The sequence below is a fragment of the Mercenaria mercenaria genome, chromosome 15, assembly GCF_021730395.1.
Source record: "Mercenaria mercenaria strain notata chromosome 15, MADL_Memer_1, whole genome shotgun sequence".
NCBI classification, from domain to species: Eukaryota; Metazoa; Mollusca; class Bivalvia; order Venerida; family Veneridae; genus Mercenaria; species Mercenaria mercenaria.
Genome location: NC_069375.1, coordinates 39,672,684 through 39,700,401, shown reverse-complemented (window position 1 = coordinate 39,700,401; position 27,718 = coordinate 39,672,684). Strand labels below are relative to the sequence as shown.

Here is a 27,718-nt window from a genome sequence, read left to right as displayed (position 1 = left end):
ACAAAAATGAATAAAATATTAGTATAAGGCGAAACATCAAAACGGCTAAACTCAACGGATTTTAAGGGGAAGAGGGGATGGGGGCCCCGCGACCATCTCCTCAAAATACACCCATGATACTTGGCAGTTAATTGGAACAGGTTAGATATTATCAGATAGAAAATACTCAGTAATGGTACAGTTCTTAGGCTCCGATACATTTTGACCACGCCCGCGACCTTGTGTATTACTTGCAAAATATTACGTGTGTCAACAGCCCAGAGGAGAATGTTTTCGATAGTGCCAAAATAAACAGATAATATAAAACGTTTAAACTGGCGTTTAATGACTTTTGAGTGTTCCTGTTAGTTTGACTTAGATAGCTTTTCAATGTTTGAATAATATTTAGTGTTTCTTAACCTATGTTAGTTTGATTGCCACAATTGTTGACCTACACCGCGAAATTAGTGATGTGACGTCACAGGATGACAATGGCTGACTATTGTTGTTCGAAGTACACATAGATGTTTCTTGAATGCTATCTAATTCATTTTCACAGAGTAATTAATGCATGTGACTTTTGTCCAACTTGGTTGAAACTTATTCATCCGTAGTTAAAGGTACCAAAACATAATTATTCGTACTGAAACGTACATTGCCGTAGCTGAACGTACATATCCAAGGCTGCCCATACTTACGCGTAGTTCAACGTAGTTCACTGCAGACCCGTCCACGCTCTGGGCAAGTTGCCAGGCGCAGTAAAACATAGTACGCCGTACCTACCCCTACTTATTCGCGTCCGCTCCATTTTTTTCATCATTTTTCCCGTACTAAGACGTACTGCTCCGTAGTTATCCGTGTCCGCCCCATCCGCACCGTATAGATGATGTGTTAACAGTATTCGATTGTCGTGCCGAGACAATATTCCAGCATACTGGTAATAACATGGAATATCAGATGTTTCGTTTTTCTGCGTAAAATCAATTTTTAAACGACTGCAATCCACTCCATAAAGACTTTTTTTAGATTTTGTTTTACATGAAGCGTGGTAACTTATTCAAAAACAAAATTCAAAGCATATTTTTGTCCTGTGAAATTAGCTTTAAGTAAGATCCAAGTTATGGTGTTGTATTTGACCTCCTAAGTTCGCAAGGTGGTACTCAATTTTATTGTGATGCAAAAGATACCAAAAATGCCAGTTACACACCTTTCAATGCTGTCAAAGGCACGAGGATACAAGTTTGCATTATAAATTATTATAGATAGAGAGGATTTATAAGAACCAATCACCGACCAAAGCGCCTAGCGGTACAAACTAGCGGGCATACATGTATGAAACAACAGTAGCACTAACCCATAAGATTAGTTTCCATACTGCTGATTCCAGTTAGAAGAGAAGCTACATATTCTCTATAAATAAACTGGATCTTAAGGATACAATGAATTTATATATATATATATATATATACCTTACATATTATATACTTATCTTTTATATCATACAGTTAACCTTGTTCTGCTGTTGGGGTTGTTCTGTGACACCAAGGGCGCCTGTACCTATTCAGACCTGAACCTTGCCCTGTACGACTGTTTTGATACTCGTAGCCTGACGACTGAATACGCACTGCCGATAATGGCGAGTACCATCGACGCCACTTCATTTTGTGTGTAAGTATATCGGATTTATGCATTTTGGTAAGCTATAAAAACACAACTTTAATAATAGCGTTACACATTGTTTGAAATGTTATTTAATTAGATTAATAATATCTGTCATGTGTTTTCGAATCGGATAGAAATATCCGTCCCGAGGGCGCCTGCGTATTGAGCGGTAATGAGGCATGCGGAATTACCACCCATGCGCATGTAGCCATGGGCGGTAACACATGACTAATATTTTTTCTTGCATATCGTATACACGTTAGCATTTTATTCTAGCACATTATTTTTCTTGCATACCGTATTTTACAAATAACAAGTAGAAATACTTTCTTTGTAGAACTCTTTCTTATAGTAGAGAATGAACTCAAAGCGCGGGAAATTAACGTCCGTAAGCAGAAATGACGTCATGATGTTTTGCGTTACGCACAATAACAAAATTCCACTTTAGTTTTATCGTTTGTAGCGTAACGTTATGTTCATACGGTAAAGTAACATATTTTGAATCGAGAAATATACTATAAGGAACGGAGAGAAACTATCAAGGCACCTGCTTTTACATAAACAATATATTATCAGTGCATGAACCACTAGTTGTCATTAACAGCACGAGAGTCATCTGGCATGGGGGCTGCCAGGTGGGTTTTGCCGGCATGGGTAAAATCACCGGAAACGCCAGTCCGGTGTGCAAGAAATGCACATTCTACATTACAATGTTAAATTGTTCCGCACTTGTCACTATCCGTTTTTGCGTTTGGCAGCCATACGTTGGTGCAAATTAATTCAAATGGTGACTGAAATTGTCTCCATTTAAAAAAAACATTTTTAGAAAGACTGTCATTTAATTCCATTGCACTCGTTTTGCAAATGCGCATATTTCTACTACGTTTTATACATTAAAACGGCGCTAAATGGTACACTGTTCCTTAAGTTTTGCATTGCTTGTTTTGACGTTATAAACTTTTTTCCAGAACCCATCTGGCAGATATCAACACGTGTGTAGAGACCGAAATTCAGGCTTGTTCAGCAAACAGCAACATTACAAAGTTTTTCGGTGATGGAACTGCTCTATCGGCTGCTTACTCATATCTCTGTACGCAGTTTGTGTCCAACTCATACCGTAAGTGCCTCTGCTCTATCGGCTACTTACACATATCTGTGTAAGCAACTTGACTCCAACTCTTAGGGTAAGGGCCTCTACTCTATCGGCTGCTTACACATATCTCTGTACGCAATTTGTCTCCAACTCTAACGGTATGTGCCTCTGCTCTATCGGCTGCTTACACATATCTCTGTACGCAGTTTGACTCCTATTCTAACGGTAAGGACCTCTGCTCTATCGGCTACTTACACATATCTCTGTACGCAATTTGACTCCAACTCTTCCGGTAAGGGCCTCTGTTCTATCGGCTGCTTACACATATCTCTGTACGCAATTTGTCTCGAACTCTAACGGTAAGGACCTCTGCTTTATCGGCTGCTTACACATATCTCTGTATGCAATTTGTCTCCAACTCTTACGGTAAGGGCCTCTGTTCTATCGGCTGCTTACACATATCTCTGTACGCAATTTGACTCCATCTCTTACGGTAAGCGCCTCTGCTCTATCAGCTGCTTACACATGTCTCTGTACGCAATTTGTCTTCAACTCTTACTGTAAGGACCTCTGCTCTATTGGCTGGTTGCTTACACATGTCTCTGTACGCAATTTGACTCCAACTCTTAAGGTAAGTGCCTCTGCTTTATCGGCTGCTTACACATATCTCTGTATGCAATTTGTCTCCAACTCATACGGTAAGAACCTCTGCTCTGCCGACTGCTTACACAAATCTCTGTTCACAATTTGACTCCAACTCTAACGGTTAGGGCCTCTGCTCTTTCGGCGGCATACACATATCCCTGTACGCAATTTGACTCCAACTCTAACTGATAGGGCCTCTGCTCTATCGGCTGCTTATACATATCTCTCTGTACGCAATTTGTCTTCAACTCTTTTGGTAAGTGCCTCTCCTCTATCGGCGGCTTACACATATCTCTGTACGCAATTTGTCTCCAACTCTTACGGTAAGGGCTTCTACTCTATCGGCTGCTTACACATATCTCTGTGCGCAATTTGTCTTCAGCTCGTACGGTGAGGGCCTCTGCTCTATCGGCGGCTTACACATATCTCTGTATGCAATATGTCTCCAACTCATACGGTAAATTCCCTGCTCTATCGGCTGCTTACACATATCTCTGTTTCACTCAAACTCTAAAGGTAAAGGCTTCTGCTCTATCGGCTGCTTACATATCTCTGTACGCATTTTCACTCAAACTCTAAAGGTAAAGGTCTCTACTCTATCGTTTGCTTACACATATCTCTGCACGCAATTTGTCTCCAACTCTAATGGTAATGCCTTTGCTCTATCGGCTGGCTGCTTACACATATCTCTATACGCAATCAGTCTCCAACTCATACCGTAAGGGCCTCTGCTCTATCGCCTGCTTACACATATCTCTGTACGCAATTTGTCTTCAACTCTTACGGTAAGGGCCTCTGCTCTATCGGCTGGCTGCTAACACATATCTCTGTACGCAATTTGTCTTCAATTCATACGTTAAGAACCTCTGCCCTACCGACTGCTAACGCATATCTCTGCACGCAATTTGTCTCCAACACATACGGTAAGGACCTCTGCTCTACCGACTGCTTACACATATCTCTGTACTCAATTTCACTCAAACTCTAAAGGTAAAGGCGTCTGCTCTATCGTTTACTTACATAAATCTCTGTACTTAATTTCATTCAAACTCTAAAGGTAAAGGCCTCTGCTCTATCGTTTTCTTACACATATCTCTGTACGCAATTTCACTCAAACTCTAAAGGTAAAGGCCTCTGCTCTATCGTTTACTTACACATATCTCTGTACGCAATTTCACTCAAACCCTAGAGCTAAAGGCCTCTGCTCTACCGACTGCTTACACATATCTCTGTAGGCAATTTCACTCAAACTCTAAAGGTAAAGGCCTCTGCTCTATCGGCTGCTTACACATATCTCTGTACGCAATTTGTCTCCAACTCTTACGGTAAGGGTCTCTACTCTATCGGCTGCTTACACATATCTGTGTACACAATTTGTCTCCAACTCTTACGGTAGGTGCCTCTGCTCTATCGGCTGCTTACACATATCTCTGTACGCAATTTGACTCCAACTCTAACGGTAAGGTTCTTCTTGTTACTAATTGAAACTGCTTCAAACTCCAAGCAGCGATTGTCTCTATTAGCACTTGCCACAAACACCACGTGACCACGAAAATTAATCTCATTTTCGATTTTTAAATTTCTGTTATAAATTAACCATAATTATTTGCATTAAGTCTCTGTTATATGATAAAAACAAAACAAAACAAAACAAAACATGAAAATCTTGTTAAAATGTTTTCGACGATAGCGGTCTCTTTACTGTAAGGGGAGACCACTGCAAAGGAGATTAACTCTACATTGTTATATCATAATGAAACAGAACAAAAAAAAAATACGGAACGAAAGTAAGTTTATTGACAAAGAAATGGCTAGATGCTAATATCATAACTTTAATAATATCTTTTGATTCAAACACCCGAGGAAAATCTTCGCTGTCGCTACTAAAATTATGTAAAAAATGAATCCAGCTACTAATATAATATTGAAATGTTATGCCTATAACTATGTGATCTGGTACTGGTCATGATCCCCTATTGACGATATGACTGTTTTATATTGCCAAATAAACAGTTTTGGTGAAAATTTATCAGTTTTCCAGATGATTTATACACACCTCAAACATATGAGCTGCGCCATGAGAAAACCAACATAGTGCGTTTGCGACCAGCATGGATCCAGACCAGCCTGCGCATCCGCACAGTCTGGTCAGGATCCATGATGTTCGCTAACCGTGTTCCCTAATTGCAATAGGCTTTGGAAGCGAACAGCATGGATCATGACCAGACTGCGCACATGCGCAGGCTGGTCTGGATCCATGCTGATCGCAAACGCACTATGTTGGTTTTCTCATGGCGCGGCGCATGTACCATATTCAATATCTGCCTCTGTTTTTAGCTCACCTGTCACGTAGTGACAAGGTGAGCTTTTGAAACCGTTCTGTGTCCGTCGTGCGTCGTGCGTCGTATGTCAACACATCCTAAAAAATCTTTTTCTTTAGAACCACTAGGCAGATTTAGACCAAACTTCACAAGGAATGATCCTTGGTGACCCCCTTTCAAAATTGCCCTAAAGATTTAATTCCATGCAGGACTCTGGTTGCCATGGCAACCGAAAAGAAAAACTTTGAGAATCTTTTTGTTAGACACTGTTAGCCGCGTTTCAAAAATATTTTGAAGAAATGATCTCTTGGTGACCCTCTGTCAAAATTGCCTAAGCCATTCTGTTTCAGTAAAAAACATGGCCACCAGGGGGCGGGGCTTATTTTTCCTATATGGCTATATTGTAAATTTCAAAAATCTTCTTCTTCAAAACCACACGGCAGATTTACACTAACTTTCACAGAAATGATCCCTGGGGGACCCTATGAAAATTGCCGAAAGAATTGAAATCCATGCAGAACTCTGGTTGCCATGGCAACTGAAAGGAAATACTTTAAAAAATCTTTCTGTCCAAAACCACGGTAGCTAGGGCTTTGATGTTTGGTTTGTAGCATCATCTAATGGTCCTCTACCTAGGGTCAAATATGGCCCCGCCCTGGGGGTCATATGGTTTATGTAGACTTATATAGGAAAACTTCGAGAGGACCTAGGGGTTTGATATTTGGCATGTAGCATCATCTATTGGTCCAGATTGTTCAATTTATCCGCCTAGGGTTAAATATTGCCCCGCCCAGGCACTATTAGACTTGTTTAGGAAAAAAATATTCTTGTCTGAAACCACAATACCTAGGCCTTTGATGTTTTGTATGTAGCATAGTCTTATGGTTCTCTGCCAAGAGTGTTCAAATTATTACCCTTGGGTGAAAAGAGGCCGTTCCCTGGGGGTCCATAGTTTTACATATACTTATATAGGAAAATGTATCATTGCCTAGTTGATTTCCAACAAGATTGTTTGAATTATGCCTCTGGGGTGAAAAGAGGCCCCGCACCGACCTACTTTCCTGTCTTTTAAGATACAGCCTTGAAATTTTGGTGACAGGTACAGTTTTGCAAATTGATCTTAAAACTGTCTTTCAATGATCATGAATGTGACCTACTGACCTACTTTCTTAATAACTTAACATCAGTTTGACATTTGATAAATGTAGCTCATATTACTCAGGTTAGCGATCCAGGATCATTATGAACCTCTTGTTTTTAGCTCACCTGAGCACAAAGTGCTCAGGGTGAGGTATTGTGATCGCTCACTGTCCGGCGTCCGTCCGTCCACGTCCGTCCGTCCGTCGTACGTCCACACTTTCCTTTAAACAATATCTCCTCCTAAACCAACAGGCCAATTTTGATGAAACTTCACAGAGATGTTCCTTTGATGGTCTTCTTTTAAAATTGTTCAAAGAATTGAATTCCATTCAGAATTCTGGTTGCCATGGCAACCAAAAGGAAAAACATTGAAAATTTTCTTGTCCAAAACCGCAAGGCGTAGAGCCTCTATATTTGGCATGTAACATCATCTAATGGTTCTCTATGAAGATTGTTCAAATTATGCCCCTGAGGTAAAAAGAGGCCCCGACATATAGGAAAAAATCTTTAAAAATCTTCTTGTCTGAAACCACAAGACCTAGGCCTTTGATATTTGGTATGTAGCATTGCCTTGTGGTCCTCTACCAAGATTGTTCAAATTATTACCCTGAGGTGAAAAGAGGCCTTGCCCCGGGGGTCCCAAGTTTTACATAGTCTTATATAGGATTTTTAAAAAAAAAAATCTTCTTGTCTGAAACTGCACGGCCTAGGCTTTTGATATTTGGTATGTTGCGTTGCCTAGTGGTTTTCTACCAAGATTATTCAAATTATGCCCCTGAGTTGAAAAGAGGACCAAGGGTGTCCCAAGTTTGACATAGACTTACATAGGAAAAAACTTTAAAAATCTTCTTGTCTGAAATCTTAAGACCTAGGCCTTTGATATTTGGTACGTAGCATTGCATTGTGGTCCTCTACCAAGATTGTTCAAATTATGCCCCTGGGATGAAAAGAGGCCCTGTCCTAGGGTTCCCAAGTTTTACATAGACTTATATAGGATTTTTTTTTAAAAAATCTTCTTGTCTGAAAGTTCAAGGCCTAGGCCTTTGATATTTGGTATGTAGCATTGCCTAGTGGATCTCTAACAAGATTGTTCAAAGTATGTCCCTGGGGTGAAAAGAGGCCCTGCCCCAGGGGTCACTTGTTATATGAGTTATATAGGAAAAAATACTTCAAAAATTATCAGATCATATTTCCTAGACTGTTTAATTGTAATTACCTGATGAACCCAAGTTCCGTCCGGCGTCCGTTCACACTTTCCTTTAAACAACATCTCCTCCTTAACCACCAGGCCAATTTTGATGAAACTTCACAGAGATGTTCCTTGGGTGGTTTTATGATTCACATTTTCCTCTTGTACATACATAGTACTACATAGTTTCAGTGTTAACTGTACCTTACTTAAACCTTTTATAGTTACTAACTACTAAAGTGAATGTTAACTGCACAGAATATTGTTCATGGCATTGCAATGTGTAAAGTTTAATGATATTTTTATGTATAAATCTATAGATTATGTTAGGTTAGATATCCTGTTAGAAATATAGAATTGGCTGTATTAAATAGTCCTTGTGCAAGTATAAAATAAAGCTTCAGTAGTGAAGACAATAACAGCAGCAAATTTATAACTTACTATAATTGTAATTTTATCTCTATATACAATATTGCAAATGGTTTAGGCTTCAAATGCTTACCATAACCATGTACATTATTAGGTTGCCCTATTCATACACAACAATGAACATATAAGTATTTATGACTAACAAATATATTTTACCACAAGCATGTATGTCTCTGAAAGTTTAGTGTCATCTGTGAATGTGTTGATAAGTTTAAAATGTTAAATTGTCTATAAATAAAAAAATATAAATTGATAAATGAAGTTTGTCATATTTGAGTCAAAAAGGTCTGCAATGTTTAAAATTTTGCTTGCCATAGAAATGATATCCTGTTGGTTATGAACAGTCACCCTCTGGATTATCACTGAGCACAGTTATTATTAGCAATAACACAGATCTGATTAAGTATTTCATATGTTCTCTTTCACTCAGGTGAGCGATATAGGGCCATCATGGCCCTCTTGTTTAATACCTTTAGGCGTTTTAGAAATCTGCTTATGCAGTGTCCTGTCGTGTTAATAAATTTCAGTTGCAAAAATAAGACTTCAGTTGCAAAAATAAGACTTTTGTAACAACATTGGTGTGGCATAAAATCATAAAAGAAATGAAACTCATTTCACAAGCAATCCCCATATGTCATTCTATCATATTTGATGGCAGTATTTAAAATCTCTCACTTTCATAATCATTTTAAAAACCATCGCTAGGCCTAATGTTTTAAAAACAGCCATCTTGCTCTTTATTATATATAAACAAATTTGTTTATTATTTACTAGTATTAGAATATTCAATAGTTTCAAAAATGTAGATGATACGTGGATTGATAGTGTTACGCTATGGCCGATGTAGTCCTTATGGAAACTTCAGTAAGTTTGGATATCTATGATTAAGTCGAATCTGTAGAAAGCAACTAGCTAATAGCGGCAGCTTTTGATAGTGTTACGCTATGGATGATGTAAACCTTTGGGAGAAACTTCTATGTTAAACACACAGGAGGTTAATAAGGCTGGCAGGTTTTCTTGTACTCAATGTACTCAACTACAGGAATTGTCAACTCCTTTAAATTAGCAGTTAAACTATAGTTTATTAAAATAAGAATTTCCACAGAAACAGTTCATGTTCAGTAACAGTTATCGTTCAGAAATTCACACAATAAATCTGTAAACATTTCACAGTTCTCAAGAATAGTATGATAATATCAAGACTAATATTCGTTAATGATAATAATTAAACACAGCATCTGTTAAATTTTGATAAATGTCAGTAAGCTTCTAATACACTTAAGAGCAACAGCTAAGATTAATATAGATCCAACGAAATATAGCAGTTTTATTCAGCTAAAAGTTTAAAGTGTTTACCAAAAGGCAAAATACAGCAGCTATAAAAACACACCAAGTAAAACAATCTTGTATCAAATTTGTTAAGCTTCTTTAAACATTTCTTTACTTAGAATTATTAAGTATAGCAGTTGTTCAAGGTCAGAGATTTAATATTGCGAACTCTTTAAACAGGCAAAGTGGAATTGTACCTCCAAGACTTCCCAAAAATATGTGCGGAAAGCGCATACTCAGAAATGTGAGGATATGTGAAGTCTACACAAATTAATGTGAACCCAGCTTCACACAAAATACTTTGGAGTTGCGGAAGCTGTGAACTATACACTTTTAGGAAACAAAAAGACAATAATTCTATAAAACATAAAGGATCATAATAAATATTAGTATAAAAAGAAACATGAATAATCTAAAGATTATAATATCAAATTTCCCTTTAAAGGAGTTTCTTGGAAGCATATTTGGTTTAAAGTTAAATGACATTTATATATATAACAATGTCTAGGCAGTAGTTGCTAGGCAACTACCAAAAATGCATTGTAAGTAAAACAACAACAGCATGTCTGCAAAACCATGAAATCAGCTATTTCTAGTGACTCAACAAGAATTACTGCTTATATAAATTTATCAAACTAGGTATAGAATTATTTAAAATAGCCTGTAACCTTATATTAAAATTAAAGTTAAGCTTAAAGACCCACTAAGTAAAGTAGGTCACAGTACCCTGAAGTATTACAATATAGATATTAAAATATATCTTAATTCTTTTATTAATGTTTTTTTCTTCAGTTGAACCTTTCGGATGTGCTGTCTTCGTCGACACAGGTAGTGTCAAAGGAAACCTGACAGATTTCGACATCTCCGTTGATGCTCTGTCTGATCCAACATTGACAGAGATATGCTCGTAAGTATCAGATAAATTTGACAAAAGATAACTTTTTCATTGGAAAGTGTACATTCATTCGGTCGTTCAACTGTAGTATGCAGACTATTTTGGAAAATGCACTGTAACTGCCTATGTGCAATGTAGCGAATTTGGAGTTCAAGAGACTGTTTTCGTTTATACATGTATATATTTACAGTCAAAATTTATTTCCTGTAATCAGATATTTATATAATATATTTATTGCAATTTCTGTAAAGTATGTACTCATAGGCGAAGCAGTTCAGTTTAAATTGTTTGTTGCTTCATCAAAACAACCGTGAATAATAGACGACTTTAACCTATTTTGATGGAGCCTGCGTGGCCGAGTGGTTAAAGTCGCTGACTTCGAAGCACTTGCCCCTCGCAGATGTGTGTTCGAGCCTCACTCGGGGCGTTGAATTCTTCATGTGAGGAAGCCATCCAGCTGGCTTACGGAAGGTCGATGGTTCTACCCGGCTGCTCGCCCGTGATGATATAATGCACGTTGGTAATCTGGGGTCTTTCTCCACTATTAAAGCTGGAAAGTCGCCGTATGACCTAATTTTGTGTCGGTGCGATGTTAAATCCAACAAAACTTGTCCTTTTTTGACAAATATCTGTTATCAATCGATTAAAATTAGACAAAGGGGGGGGGGGGGGGGGGGGGGGGGGTCCCAGTTAGGTGTCTGCGCAAAATGTTTTTTGATTTTATTAATATTTTGTGGTAATATACCTACATGTATTAAGTTTCATTAACAAGTGTTATTGTTACCAGTTTTTACTTACTTCTACAGATATTCACATTTAAAGTGGGTGGGGTAATCTGACATGTGACCGGCCAGGAACACAATTTCTGTTATTCTTTTAAAAATAGTTCTAACTTTTACCTGAAACTTTCATGATAAAATAACTATGCAATGGACATTAACACAACATGTTGCATTTTAAATTGTACTGAATACATTTTTAATCACAGAGCCACAAAGTGGTCTAATCAAATTTACTGATTTTCAATGGACGAACTTTACCAAAAAGCTAAAACATTTTTCATTAGTTGAGATATTAAGGTGTTATTTTCAGCAGATATTGTTAAACTAAATAAACATTTAAAATGACAGTATATCGTATATTCTGATTAATTATTGGTAGAGTGGTACACTCTCAAACTGGAGAAAAAGTGGGTGGGGTAAATAAATATTCGAAGCAACACTACAAAAATTGTACAGTTGTTACGAAATGGCCTCAGATTGTCTATTACTATCTTAATTGTGCAGCCATGAGTGGTGGGGCATATAGATTTGCATTTGTCCGTGCGTCCGTCCGTCAATCCGTCTGTGCGTCCGTCCGAAGTTCGTGACGCGCTTAGATCAAAAAGTATTTGATATAAATTGATGAAACCTTGCAAGAGTCTTTATCATGATATGAACTTGCAAACCTTCTATTTTTCGTCTGGCTCCGCCCCCTAATTTTAGAGTTACTGCCCCTGGAATAGTAAAAAATGCACATTTTCACCTTGTGACACGCCTGGCTTCAAAAGTATTTGATATAAATTGATAAAATCTTGCATGAGTCTTTATAATGATATGAACTTGCACATTTTCTATTTTTCGTCTGGCCCCGCCACTTTTTCTAGAGTTATGGGCCCTGAAATAGTAAAAATTGCACATTTTCACCTAGTGACACGCCTAGCTGAAAAAGTATTTGATATAGATTCATGAAACCTTGCATTAGTCTTAATCATGATATGAACTTGCGCATCTCCTATTTTTAATCTGGGTCCGCGCCCTATTTCTAGAGTTATGGTCCCTGAAATAGTCAAAAATGCACATTTTCACCTTGTGACATGCCTAGCTCAAAAAGTATTTGATATAAATTGATGAGTGTTTATCATGATATGAACTTGCGCATATACTATTTTTATCTGGGTTTGCCCCCTATTTCCAGAGTTATGGCCCCTGAAATAGTAACTGATAAATGCACATTTTTACCTAATTATGTGCCTTACTCAGAAGTATTCTCGGTTCCTTACTCAGAAGTATTTAAATGTAAATTCATGAAACCTTGCTTGAGTCTTTATTATAATGTGACCTTTGCACACATGGCACTTCTTGAGAATTTTAGCATTTATTACAGAGTTATGGCCCTTGAAATAGCTAAAATAGTGGATTTTTGTTTGTGATGCTCATAAAGTATATGGTATAGAATAATGAATCCTTTTCATAGTTTTTTGAGGCTATACCCATTAAGACTGCAAACATTTGAATTAGTTCCCTTATTTGTGACAAATTGTACCATGGAGGGGGTAGGGGGGTGGGGAGGGGGACACACCCTTTGTCCTACAGACACATTCTAGTTTTATTAAATACAGACTTTGTTGATAAATTTTAGCAATTTTTTTTTTCACTTTAATAAGACTTTATACATGTGTGCCATGGAAAAATCAATGCAGAAAATTTAATGTTAATTTGAACAATAGCTTTCCTCAAATATACTGCCTCAGGCAAAACATTTTGTTAAATACTTTGAGCTTTCAGGGTTAATTTGGTTTGTCTACATGTCATGTTCAAGGTCCATGCTTTTTCCATGACACACATGTATAAAATGGGAATTTTTTGTTAAAATTTATCAATCAATGCTGTATTTAATAAAATAAAGATAGTAATAGACAATCTGAGGCCATTTCGTAACAACTGCACAATTTTTGTAGTGTTGCTTCGAATATTTATTTACCCCACCCACTTTTTCCAGTTTGAGAGTGTACCACTCTTCCAATATTAATCAGAGTATACTGATATACTGTCATTTTAATGTTTATTTAGTTTACAATATCTGCTGAAAATAACACCTTAATATCTCAACTAAGGAAAAATGTTTTAGCTTTTTGGTAAAGTTCGTCCATTGAAAATCAGTAAATTTGATTAGACCACTTTGTGGCTCTGTAATGAAAAAAGTATTCAGTACAATTTAAAATGCAACATGTTGTGTGAATGTCCATTGCATAGTTATTTTATCATGAAAGTTTCAGGTAAAAAGTTAGAACCATTTTTAAAAAATACAAAAATTGTGTTCCTGGCGGTCACATGTCAGATTACCCCACCCACTTTAAATGTGAATATCTATAAAAGTAAGTCAAAACTAGTAACAACAATAGTTGTTAATGAAACTTAATACATGTAGGTATATTACCACAAAGTATAAATAAAATCATAAAACATTTAGCGCAGACACCTAACTGGGACCCCACTTTTATCAATATAAATAAGGCGTGTGGTTTCAGAAGATTTTATATATGTATTGAATACAGTGGTTTTATTTCAAGAACATTATGGCCGTGAACGAATTTTAAAATATCCCATGTTTTTCATACCCAATTGGAATCTGCAGAATCGTTATTTATGATAATAGAACAAATAAATTTGTTTCATGTTCCAATTCAATAGGTTTGCAGACACAATGGTAAACAGTTTTCTAAACGAGCTATCCTCTGTGTGTTCCGGGTCTTCCATCTCCATTTCCATCTGGAGTAACTACCTCTCCAGGTTCACAGGCGGATGTAACGGCGCCGATACGACTGTTGCAAGCACGATGCTACTTCTCCTCTCAGCGTGTTTGCTAAGATTCCTCAAATTCTAGAGGAAATAGAAATAGAAATAGAAATAGAAGCAGAATGATGATCGTTATGATAAATTGTTTCAGTAGCGTATTTTAGAAATAACTATAATGTAACCAGTCTTGTTCATATGTTGCTGTCCTACCTATCTAATTATGACACGTGAGATTGTTCTCACAAAACAGCTTTCATTACTTACAGTCTTGCACCTTTTAATGTAGCAATGCCGTAAATCGTGTGTAATACGAATATACAGACCATATAAAAGTGACAACAATACCTTTCAATTAAGAGGTATATGCTACATGATGTCTACTACTTGCAGTCATGCTAAATGTACGTTACAACGAAAGAAATATGCTTGAAAATGTAACAGTCCTGTAAAATCCAATTGCTTCTACAATAATTACAATGCTTTGATAATTTTCATTATACACAATGTGCCTTGAAATCTTTAAATAACTGGGTTTGTTCGAACTTAATTCGAATTCTGGTCATGGTTATAAACTTACACGCTAATCTGTGATTGAACATGTATGAAGTATTTTGCCTTTTATAGACTTTTTACAATGTTTATTTGGTGGAAAATAACAAAAATTAATCACTGATTTAAACACTTTTTTCAGAAAATGATTTGGAAACCTAAAGTCCAAGCCAAATGACAATAGAATCGTTTGACTGAGTTTGTACATTTGATGTAATGAATCATTAACTGAAATCTGTTCCAAAGTAATTTCTTTTTATATTTTCTGACATATTCATAACATTGTAAACACTCTGTGAAAGTATGTGTCAATATCTAAGACTATTGTTGTGGAAGTTAATAAAATCTGTAAAATTTTATTTTTTCGTTTGAAGAATTTAGAGTGACATCGACACAAGTTATGTCGTATATGACGACAGCTCAAGTATTTGACGGTGTAGGAAGACTCCAGGTGCCCGCCCAACCTCCCCTGCTCATTGATACAGGCGAAGACAGGTACCTGGTTAGAACCATTCATCTTCCGTAAGCCAGTAAGTTGGCTTCTCGCATCCAGAAAGCACAGCCAAACCGCTGACAGTCCGTAAGCCAGCTGACTTAACCCAATGCACATCGGCGAGAGGGAAAAGAATCGAAATCAACGCTCATAACCATGTGACGATAGAGAACTCTGAAGTCTGTAAATGTGGTAATTTTTGGAAATATAGAAGACAGTCAGGTCAAATGGAAACATTCTAGGTCTAACTGAGTCTGTCTTTGAAAAGAAATATGTACAACATCACTAACGCCCCTATTACTGACTTAAGCGACTCTAAAATTAATTGATTTTATCTAGTAATGTATAGCCAGGTAGGAGATCAATAATTTAGAATTGCAAGATTGTGATATTTGTATGTTTACAAGTTGTTTTTATGTACAATGTGCTGGGTTAAGCATTTTACTTCATGACTCCTCTGGAAGCTTATTTCTATAACGAAGCATTAGAATCAGAACAGCACACGCTGATAGTTTTAACAATACTCCAGAAAATTAAAAAAAAATATTAATGGTTCTCATCCGATATATCGTAAATATTTCATTTTTGCAACTTCTATGCAAATATTTCAACGTTCAGTTATGATAATTCCTTATGTTAAGTATAAAACTGAGTACATTACCAGGTGTCTGGTGTTTTAAGCACTGATGAAGACCAAGAACAGGTTCAGGTTTGCCCGTGGAAATCTGAATAAAAAACCGGTCGTATTACCAGCATTATTGTTACGTTACCAGATATATTTGGAAAATCATCTATAGGCTAACATCGATGTAAATTGCCTTAGCCAAAACGTATTAAAACTTAAGATAGCCCTATCAATTATTTTAAGTAAAACAACAAATATGTTAAAATATATCATTTTTGTTACCCGAAATACATACATAAATATGTAAGACAAACTTTTTAGAAACGTATTTATATATAAAGGTCTATATTGTCTATAAAATTGAGTACCGCCACTCAACATATTTGTTATAAAAGGTATGTGGATATTTTGTGTTTTACAGAAACCAAGTTGGATGCAAATATTCAAGATAGTACAATACAACTACCGGGCTTTGATTACATGTTCAGAAAGGATATTACATGTCATTCTGGGGCTTTTCAAGTTTATATTTCCGCCTTTTTAAGACCTACAAGACTAATTAAACTAGAAAATATACTTCCCGAATCACTTTGGGTAGAAATTAAAGATAAAAAACATTCATATCTTTTATGTACAATTTATAGACCACCTCATTACACGGTCGAATTTTAGGACAAACTGAATAGATGTTTAGAAATAGCTTTAGAATCAAAACAGAACTTAATAATGGTAGGCGATATAAATGAAGACCAGCTTAACATATCAAACCACAAGTTTCGTGACAATGCTATTAAACAATTTAACCAATTATAAATTCACCCACTCGAATTAAATCTAACTCCAGAACATTACTTGATCCTATTGCTGTTACAAATAATATTCATGTTTTTGATTCAGGGATATTGGAAACGCCGAAAGAAGTTAGTGACCATTTTGGAACATATATATTCCTTAAAATAGATTTTGATTCTAACAAACCGTTTAAAAGAAGAGTTTGGAACTATAAGAAAGCTGATTTTATTAAATTAAATGACTTAATTCAAAATACAGATTGGTCCGATATAAATAACGGAAGTGTAGATAATGCTTGTGATTTCTTTACTGCTAAATTTCTAGATCTCGCAAAACAATGTATCCCTACGTATATGGCGTTGATTCGACAAAAAGACAAACCCTGGTTCAATTATGAAATTCGCAGAACTTTGCAACAAAGAGATAGGCAATTTCATAAAGCACTGAATTCTAACAAAACATAAGACTGGCATTTATATAAACAACTAAAAAATCTCGTAAATAACATGAAAAAAACACGCAAAAGAAGTTTTCTATAATAATCTGGAATTTTCATTAAATGACTCAAATACTTCGAATCCGCGTAAATACTGGCATACAGTTAAAATGCTTGTTAAGGATAACTCTTCGAATAATGAGAGTATACCACCACTAAAGATCCAAAATAATAGCTATTCACTGTCCGATATTGATAAAGCAAATACTCTTAACGATTTATTCGTGTCTATTTCAAATGTTGATGATACAAATACTGAACTTCCTATCTTCTCACTAAGAACACCGACAAGTCTTGAATATTTTATAACACAGGAACAAGAAATTACAGACATTTTAATAAATTTAGTTGTTAACAAAGCTTCCAGTCCTGACGAAATGAGTCATAAAATGTTAAAAGAAACTTCTAAAACATTATGCAAACCTCTTTGTCTACTTTATAATCGTTCAATGTCCGAAAAAATATATCCGTCTAGTTGGAAATTAGCGCATATTATGCTTCTTTTTAAAAAGGCCAACAAAGATGAACCGTCGAATTACATACCAAATTCTCTTATTAGTTGTGTTGGAAAAGTTATGGTACGTATTATCTTTAAACATATGTTTAACTATCTACATGACAATTCACTAATATTCCAAAATCAACCAGGCTTCTTACCAGGACAATCTACTATTTATCAACTGATTAACATCTATAATCAAATATGCAAAGCTTTAGACAATAAAGAATCCACATGTATTGTTTTTTGTGATATATCCAAAGCTTTTGATAGAGTTAGGCATAAAGGGCTAATTTTTAAAATACGACAATATGGAATCACTGGAAATTAGTTAGACTGCTTAGAAAATTATAGGATGAATAGAACTCAAAACGTTTTCGTCGGAACTTCTTGTTTCAGAGTCACAATGTCTACATGGTGGGGTTCCTCAAGGCTCAGTCCTTGGACCTCTTTTATTTCTTATCTATGTAAATGATATAGCTGATTCACTTTTAAGTATTACTAGACTTTTTGAAGATGATAGTTCTCTAACCGTATCAACAAGTAACATAGATTCGATGGAAGAAACTCTTAATCCTGACCTCCACAAAATTAAGTTATGGTCCAATCAATGGTTAGTAAATTTTAACCCTTCTAAATCAGAAGTTATGTTTTTTTCCTATTGCAATAGAAACCGTCCAAACTTATATTTTGATAATGTACATCTAACACTTGTTGAACATCATACACATTTCGGTGTTACTTTTAGTCAGGACGGGTCATGGCATGAACATATCGCCACTATAGTCTCATCTGCCTCGATAATTTTAGGGTCAATGAAAATGTTGAAATTTCAAATTCAACGAAAAACACTCAATCAAATATATATATCTTATTTACGTCCACGTCTGGAATATGCCTCTTTGTTATGGGATAATTGTACTAATTATGAGAAAGAAATATTAGAAAAAATACAATACGAAGCTGCAAGAGTTGTAACGGATTTAACAAGATCAGTATCTATTCAAAAACTATTAAAAGAAATCGGATGGGTATCTCTAGCGGACAGAAGAAAGATTCAGAAATTAATATTAGTATACAAAGTAAAACATCATTTATTGCCATCGTACTTATCACAGTTTCCCCCCCCCCCCCTTTAGTCGAAAATGCATATGAAAATCAATACTGGTTGAGAAATAATGTCAATTATGTATCAATGGCGAGAAGAACAGAAATATATTCTAAGTCAGTCACCCCTTCAGCAATAAAACTTTGGAATGAATTACCTTTAGATATTAGAGAATCAGACTCATTAGCAAGTTTCAAAAGAAAACTCAAGGATATATACAAACCACCAATTGTTCAATCATATTTTACAAGTGGCGATCGCTCACCATCAGTACATCAAGCATGCATTAGAAACAATTGTAGCAACCTTAATTCAGATTTGTATAACAATCACCTTATCCCAAATCCTGCATGTGACTGTGGCGCTTTAGTAGAAGATGCCGAACACTTTCTATTTCAATGTCCAAAATACAGCAATCAAAGGAGAAATCTTTTTATAAATACGCGTCAGTTCAACCCTCTTAGCACGAATAAATTACTATTTGATATTGATATCCTGAACGATGCTCAAAATAGGCTCTTATTTCATCATGTACATCATTTCATAAAGGAAACTAAGAGATTTTGATAATTATTGTACTATTTTTACTGTTTAGTTTTCTGTATTTTAATGATGTACATCAAGATAGAATGGACCACTGCTAAAATATTACATACATGAAATGCATTGGACAGGGGAGGTGGTATTTATATTGGATCTGCGGCAATTGTATTTTTTTAATATTTTTTTTTCGCTTTTCTTTAATATATAATTTTTTTTGTTGCTGTTTTTTCAGTACGATTCTATATTTTCTTTTTTTTCTATTCTTGATTTGATAAGCGATTGTTCACATATATCACATAACGACAGTATTTTTAAATAACATATAGTCTGCTTTGTCAGGGGAGGGCCCCCGATAATGTTGTTATAACTTCTGGCCCAACCCTTTTGTATATTTACATTGATGTATTTATGTATGCTTGTTGCATGTGTGTGTATTGAATATGTATATATATACAATAAAATATGATTAAACTAAATAAAAGGTAAATTATTTTTTGCAAACACAGTTACCTCTCGAAAATGCTTTCTATACATGTCTTGATATTCTGAAGAGCAATGATTTAAGCAAAATTAAGATTTATGTAAGGGAAGGTAGCTTACGTTATACAGATAGGAAAGTCAAAGAGTTTTTCAGTTTTGCATATCTAATTATAGCATATTGCACAGAAGGTGATATGAAAAAATCAGACAGTTTCAAAATACAACATAAGTCGAAATCAAGTTAACACGGTTATAAGAATGCACAAGAATTTTCATTTTCGCATTCTGTGGGCTTGGATGGTCAATAATATATAGATCTTGTATAAGTGGAAAATGTATGGCCTCCTAATATATTTAAGATCGGGGATGGGGAGATGGAAATTGAATTGTTTTAAGCACTTTGAACACATTACCGTGTGATGAACTATGTTATTTGTAGAAAGATCGTATTTTGCTTAAAAGTGGAGAATAATTCCTTTAACAAAAGTTTGTAAATTTCAAATAGTTATCTTTCTTGGCCAACTGGTATATTATCTTATTAGGTAGTTTCTGGTGTATGGAAAATGACAACTGTAGCTCCTCTCTCTTCTCACTTGACTCAACACAGAGGAAATAAGGGTTCTGTGAGAAGAAATGGGGGAATACTGGAGTAGCAAATTGTTTTCATTCTATATCATCTCCAATTAATTTCAAAGGTTCCGGACAAGATAGATGATGCCCGACTACAACTGAATCTAGATAAAAGCAGCGGACAGTGTTGTCACCAAATGCCTTTTGAATCGAAAGCTTACCTAGGCTATAACACAATTGCAACGCGTAAAGTGGTATTCTTTACACTACATTCGACAAACTACTATATGTCCACAAAGAATGTAGCTGTCACGTCAAGTAGAACGTCCTGCCAGTCATATTACATCTGTGGGAAAGTAGCTGAATTGACTGCTAATTACATACAGAATAAAGTACAAACGTCTTACTCACACCTACAAGACTGGGGACTACACACGGTTGTTATCGAACGTGTATATACAGGACATTGTAGAATCATGCAATTCGACCATGACTGATTGCTTTAAATGTCTGATAAAGCCCATTTTACCATATATCCCAAACTGACCAGTTAATATCTTGTTTTGTTTATGTCTGATTTTCAATTTGTATTTGTTTGCATGCTTTATACTGGCATTTTTGAACATACTGTAGACATGAAGAACAAACATCCAAATGATCTAGATGAAACAATTACGTGAATAATGCCGAAATAAAGCGGTTATTACATGTGTCCGGAAACTGGTCCTGTCCGGATACTTGTTCCCAACCAGTATACTCGTATGAAATGACTATGAAGATTCATGTGAAATTTTGAGTGATTTGGAACATTAACATTACAATTACATCGAAAAGGTAAACAGTGAGAAATGCCATCTTCACTTTATTGTATAAAGTTAACGTACTTTAATTAAAAGAAAAACACATAATGTAATTCCTAAAGGATCATATCTTACCTTTGATTCAAAATCAAATATGTAACATACCTATAAATACATTTACATAGAGCTATACTGTTTATAGTTCTTCTCACTGTAACTATCTTCATGTTTTATAAATGTTCTGATGGCTTACTTATCTTTGAGATAGAAAATAATGATACCCACACGTACGTTTTTGGCCAATCACTAGATCAGATACAGTTTAGAGCCTCTCAAATTAACAAGACAAAATCGACCTTTGCCGAACATTTGTTTTTATAGGTCTGTAACGTATAACTTTATAAGATAACCATGTAAAACCTAGGAAGACTTATACTACCCTGTAAAAGGGACCATGCAGACTTATGCTACTCAGTGGAAAACTTCAAGGAGACATAGGTTACACAGTGAAAGACTTCATGTAGACGTATTGCTACCCAGTGAAAGGCATCGTGAAGACTCATGTTGCATCATGAAGACTCAAGCTACCCAGTGAAAGGCTTCACGAAGACTTGTACTACCAGTGCAAGGCATCGTGAAGCCTTATGTTGCGTCATCAAGACTTATGCTACTCAGTGAAAGGCTTCACGAAGAATTATGCTACCCAGTGAAAGGCTGCGTGATAACTTATTTTGCATCATGAAGGCTTGTGCTACCCAGTGACAGGCATCGTTAAGACTTATGTTGCATCATAAAGGCTTATGCTACTGAGTGGAAGGCATCACAAAGACTTATGCTACCCTGTGATAGGCTTCACGAAGACTTATGCTAATCAATGAAAGGTATTGTGAAGACCTATGCTACCCAGTGAAAGGCATCATGAAGACTTATGCTACCCATTGAAAAACTTTATGAGTACTTATGCTACGCAGTGAAGGACATTACGAAGACTTATGCTACCTAGTGAAAGGCATCATGAAAACTTATGCTAGCCAGTAGAATACATCACGAAGACTTATATGCCAGCCAGTGAAAGGCATCATTAGGTCTCGCGTTACATAGTGAAATACATCACAAGGACTTATGCTGCCCAGTGAAAGGCATCATGTGGTCTTATGCTAACCAGTGAAAGACATCATAAAAACTACTGCTATTCACTGACAGACATCATGAAGACTAAATCTACCCAGTGAAATTCCTCATAACGACTTAAGCTTCTCGGTGATAGGCATCATGAAGACTTATACTACCCATTGAAAGACTTTCTGAAGGTTTATGCTGCTCAGTGAAGTTCATCATGAAGACTTATGCTACTCAGTGAAAGACATTATGAAGACTTATGCTACCTAGTATAATTGTCATGAAAACTTTAGCCATCCAGTGAAATGCATCATGAAGACTAGTACTACTCAGAGAAATGCGTCATGAAGACTTATGTTACCCAGCGAAATGCTTCTTGAAGAGCTTATACTACCTAGTGAATACTAAGTACATCGTGAAGACTTAAGTTATCCAGTGAAATGCATCATGAAGACTTGTGTTACCCAGTGAAATGCATCATTAAGACATTTGCTATCCAGTGAATTCCATCATAAAGATTTATGCTACCCGGCGAAAGGCATATTGAAGACTTATGCTATCCAATGAAATGCGTCAAATAGACTTATGCTACCCAGCGTAAAACATCATTAAGACTTTTGCTATCTAAAGAAATGCATCATGAAGACTTATGCGACCTAGTGAAAGGCTTCATGAAGACGTAAACTAATTACATGAACCTGACATGAGTCAGGTAAGCCTAGACAGAAATTTACTATCTGTTTTATTTTATCGTAAAATGTGTTATACCAAATATACATATTTACACTCGTCAACACTTGCATGAATTACTCGGGTGTAACTATCAAAGATGAAATTTGTTGGTATTGAAGATCAATTAGTATATATACACTGTACGTAAAGTTATGCTTTAAAACATTCGTTCTACAGGTTAATTGATCAAAAGGAAAGCTAACGTTTATTCATTGCAGAAGATCCTTATTTTTGTATACTATAAAGTTTGAATGCATCATAGAGATACAGTAAACAGGTCTGCGGCACTGTGTTCATGTGAATAAAACAAAAACGTATATATTGTGACTGATTCAAGGTACCAACGAGTAAAACTACATCGATGGAATACAAGTTTGACGCCTCTGATCTACTTGAGACTGACACTGTGACGGGGGTAAGTACATATTCTTAGTACACGAAGAGCAAAAACAATGGTATTCAGTGTTGTTATATTTTCTGGTTCTTTAGGATCATGGAGAACATTCATTTTTACTGTAAAAGAATTTCGCTTATGTTTAACCTAGAGAGTGTGAAGGGTGTTTCACATTTCATTACTTTTCATGAGCAGACTCTGGCAATCCGAGTCCGCCACACTTTGTTTAACAATCTCGAACCTAGAGGGTGTGAAGGGTGTTTCACATTTCATTACTTTTCATGAGCAGACTCTGGCAATCCGGGTCTGCTAACACTTTGTTTAACAATCTCGAACCTAGAGGGTGTGAAGGGTGTTTCACATTTCATTACTTTTCATGAGCAGACTCTGGCAATCCGAGTCTGCTAACACTTTGTTTAACAATCTCGAACCTAGAGGGTGTGAAGGGTGTTTCACATTTCATTACTTTTCATGAGCAGACTCTGGCAATCCGAGTCTGCTAACACTTTGTTTATCAATCTCGAACCTAGAGGGTGTGAAGGGTGTTTCACATTTCATTACTTTTCATGAGCAGACTCTGGCAATCCGAGTCTGCTAACACTTTGTTTAACAATCTCGAACCTAGAGGGTGTGAAGGGTGTTTCACATTTCATTACTTTTCATGAGCAGACTCTGGCAATCCGAGTCTGCTAACACTTTGTTTAGCTGCGTTCTTCGCTTCCAAAGGATCCTTTCATAGACTTTATCATATAAATCACAAACAAGTTATAACACTACCAAAAACGATACTTTCACGATAAACACGATAATAATGCTTGTAATAATTAGACAATAGAGCACTCTAATCGTTTTCATTTTATAAGAAGCGGTTGTACCTGCATTTGTTTATTATAAGACAAACATTTGCAGGCAAGGCCTGATATTTATCATATGCATAGCTGTATCGCCATAAATTATATATTGAATATTTCAAGAACATGTAAGAGATATTCTAATATGCTTGTTTCTTAAGCTAAAATGACGTCACGTTAACTTGCGATGACGTCAATGTTTTTGTTGCGACCAAGAAAGAGCGCTACTATATTTTATCTACTGTTTTAGATTAAGGGCATAATGTATAGTATAGCGAAATCGTGTTTTACCTAAATTAATACACTCAAAATCGGTTATACGTCGCCAGAATAATTCACGCGGACTACGCCCTCGTAAAATTATTCCGCGGACGTATAACCTCTTTCCGTGTATTAATAACGTTAAAACACGGGTTTTCTATACATTATTTCTTAAATAAAACCTTTTTGCGTGCAATCACATTAATGCCTTAAACTATAGGTTTAACTGTTAAACCTAGGGTTTAACGCCTCTTAAACCCATAGTTTCAAGTGCCGTATGCACAATAATGTTTAAACCGTGATTTTAAGTCTTAAACTACGGTTTAAAGTCACTTAAACCCATAGTTTAACAGACAACCAATCAGCCGAGCTAAATCATGGTTTAAAGTGTTGCTTATCTATGGAGTTTAATAAATAAATATGGTATGTTCAATACTTTGAATTTAGAAATATTTATATTCACTATATGTTTTGTACACAGAGAAAAAAAGTCGTTCATGTTCGTATAAACAATTTTGGTGCAATAATTTCAACGGTGGCCCCTTCCTTGAAATTGCAAGCTCAGTCTGGTGTTATTCACAAAAAAAATGAACAAAATGGCGTCGTTCGAAAAATGATTCAGAATTCGACAACAAAAATTCAAAAAGAAAATTACATTATAGTAACGGCTTTTTTTTCTGACGGTAAATATAAAAATTGAATCGACACAGAAAGAATGTCTTAAATAAATGCTATTTTTGTGCTAGCGATTTTTGGATGATTTGCAAGAAGTCCCATTATGGTTTATTCCCATTTAAACACACCAAAATAGCATTCAGTCTTTATACTTATATTTTAACAAAATTGTATTTGACCTTCCAACTAAATACAGTCCTCGATTTTTATTTGAAATATCCTTAAATCCTGGAAAATATTATGTTGTCATGTTGACTCAATTTTGATTTTAACTTTCAGAAAAATTAGAGTTACCCACTATAATTTAATGTTCTTTTTGAATTTTTATGTCCAATTTGGAAAGATTTTTTCGAACAACGCAATGTCTTTTTTGTTTTTGTGAGAATGACGTCAGATCGCGCGACCAATCTCGTGGAACGGGGTGTTCTCAGTGCTGTTTACGAAGATACACACATTTTTCTTTCTGTACAAACATGTTTTAGCGAAAACAGATACTATTTCATAAACTTGAATAGATAAAAGGCTTGATATTCATCCAGCAAGAGAAAGAATGTTAATATCCATTGAAGAAATCAACGTTCCGTTCATTGATGCACTGGTGCTTTTGTAGTTATAATGAAATAAATATATCTCAGCAGCCATTCACGTCGAATTGAATAAATGTCTCCAAACGTCTTTTAACATGTAAAAAATAAAAAGAAATAATCCTCTTACCCAAGCTATTCTGTGTTTCAAATCCCGAATTTATCAACAACGTTGAATTTAAACTTATTTAATTTTTGGTCTATATAGTGTAGGTTATAAGCCAAAAGATTGTGCACTTTGTAGAAGAGTTTTTGTTTTGTATGATTCTTGCGTTTTGTATCATAATATTACAATTCTGATGCAGAACCCATCGCTGCATGAAGTATTTAACAAAATATAGGCCGATTTCGATGAAACTATACTAGTGGAGATTTTCATTGTACTGGTCATAACTTCTTATTTTTTGTTCAATTCTTAAAATATTTTGTACAAATATTTGTCTTTTAAATGCAGACGCAATAAGTGTATATGTTTGGTGTTTATTGCAAAATTGCTGGAGCGTGTCGAACTTTATTGATTTAAGCAATTCTGCATGTAACACATGTAAACATTGACCTATTTTGTAAAAATGCATGTAAAGAATAAAGGTTGAAGCAGTGCCAACTAGAACTGAAAAAAAATGTGGATAAAATGTCAATGTACATATAAGAACACTTTTCTGAAAGTTTTTAGTTGACAATTGCATTGCATTGTTCTCATACAATGTTCTGAAGGTTATTGAAAACACCACTGGACCATGACAAATTGTATTCATTGCTAATATGCACGTACTCATTTGTAAATATTGAAAAAACTTTTTAAAAAACATGCAGATGATAGCCGATAAGATGAATATGAAATAAGGCAAAGCGTTCAAGCGAGCTTGACGACTTTGTTACAACGAAACTATTCACTACTCAAAAGTTCGTGAGAAAGTATTCAAATAAGGAACGAAGGTAGTAATTCGCCGATTATGCATCTATGGTCACCCCGAAAGTAATACATATCAGTATATAGGGCTATTTTTCCGCCTAGTAAAGGTCATTTTCATGCCAGATATAAGCTGTATTGATACTTTATTGTAAAGAAGAATGTCTGTGGATGATTTAAAACTACGTAACGTTATATTCTTCCAAGTTTGTGTAGAACCTGCTGGGAAGTGCATGTAGGTACCGGCTGATGTCTTCCTACGTAATATTATCGTTTTTATCATGTATCTCAGTCACGTGACCATGGTTTCACTGCATTATGGAAAACCCAATATTTTTTGTTATTTAGTGATTGTCTATAGACAAACCTTCAAGGCAAGAAGTGAAAGGCTGGAAATGCTGACAAGAAGATGCTATGCATTGTTATATTTACATTGAAAATAGTAGCGGAGACATTCAGTACATTCTAACCTATAAAGAAAAACTAGCATTTCGTGAAAATTGCTTCAACCGAGGTAAAGCTGGTATTTTCTTATCAAAATGTTTTATGAACACCATTTTAAGAAAAACATGGTATGTCATTTTCACATTTAATGCAGAATTAAGACTTTTTCCGGAAATTAGGCTTAATCCTGATTTTAAGGTGTTCCCCGCACCTTGGTTTCGCATCAGGGATATTATTACAGAAATTGACGGCTTTTCGAGTACTTACAGCTGTCCCTTGAAAAGTAATAGAGATAATAACCGTTCTATCAAACATCACGAAACATCCTAATTAGCCACCATAGGTACACTAACGACAGCCTTTACACCTGACGACATGCTGAAGGTATTACGAATATAAGAATTAAAACATCACGCAAAATATTTGAAGACGAGTTGTTATCATCGACGAAATGAAATTTGTTTTAACGGGCTGAATACGGAAAGACAATGCCAAGTTTTAAATAATAAGTACACATCAGTTGACATTTTCGAGGCAATGTTTTTCGCATGTAT

The 27,718-nt window shown here is 35.5% G+C and overlaps 2 protein-coding genes across 5 annotated transcripts in view; both read left to right on the top strand.

Annotated features, from left to right (window-relative positions):
- Positions 1-1,490: 1,490 nt before the first annotated feature.
- Positions 1,491-15,055, top strand: LOC123561201 (uncharacterized). Its single transcript, XM_045353444.2, has 4 exons — positions 1,491-1,647; positions 2,610-2,758; positions 10,580-10,694; positions 14,135-15,055. The coding sequence occupies exons 1-4, from the start codon at positions 1,613-1,615 to the stop codon at positions 14,325-14,327; spliced, it is 492 nt and encodes a 163-aa protein (XP_045209379.2). The 5' UTR covers positions 1,491-1,612; the 3' UTR covers positions 14,328-15,055.
- An 8,059-nt stretch (positions 15,056-23,114) lies between these two features.
- Positions 23,115-27,718, top strand: part of LOC123551772 (L-amino-acid oxidase-like) — a 30,013-nt gene continuing 25,409 nt past the window's right edge. Inside the window, exon 1 of one of the 4 annotated variants that reach the window (XM_053525063.1) lies at positions 23,115-23,460. In XM_053525063.1, coding sequence (XP_053381038.1) covers positions 23,407-23,460 — 54 coding nt within the window. In that variant the 5' untranslated portion in view covers positions 23,115-23,406. Of the gene's footprint in view, positions 23,461-27,100; positions 27,235-27,718 lie in introns of those variants that run through there. The other 3 variants (XM_053525065.1, XM_045340960.2, XM_053525064.1) reach the window with 3 other exon arrangements.

What these genes read in the sequence shown, in the direction of transcription:
- LOC123561201 (XM_045353444.2), top strand. Translation starts at nt 1,613, where the DNA reads ATGGCGAGTACCATCGACGCCACTTCATTTTGTGT. An exon ending in GACGCCACTTCATTTTGTGT is followed by an intron (nt 1,648 to 2,609) that starts GTAAGTATATCG and finishes ACTTTTTTCCAG; the next exon opens with AACCCATCTGGCAGATATCA. An exon ending in ACATTGACAGAGATATGCTC is followed by an intron (nt 10,695 to 14,134) that starts GTAAGTATCAGA and finishes CCAATTCAATAG; the next exon opens with GTTTGCAGACACAATGGTAA.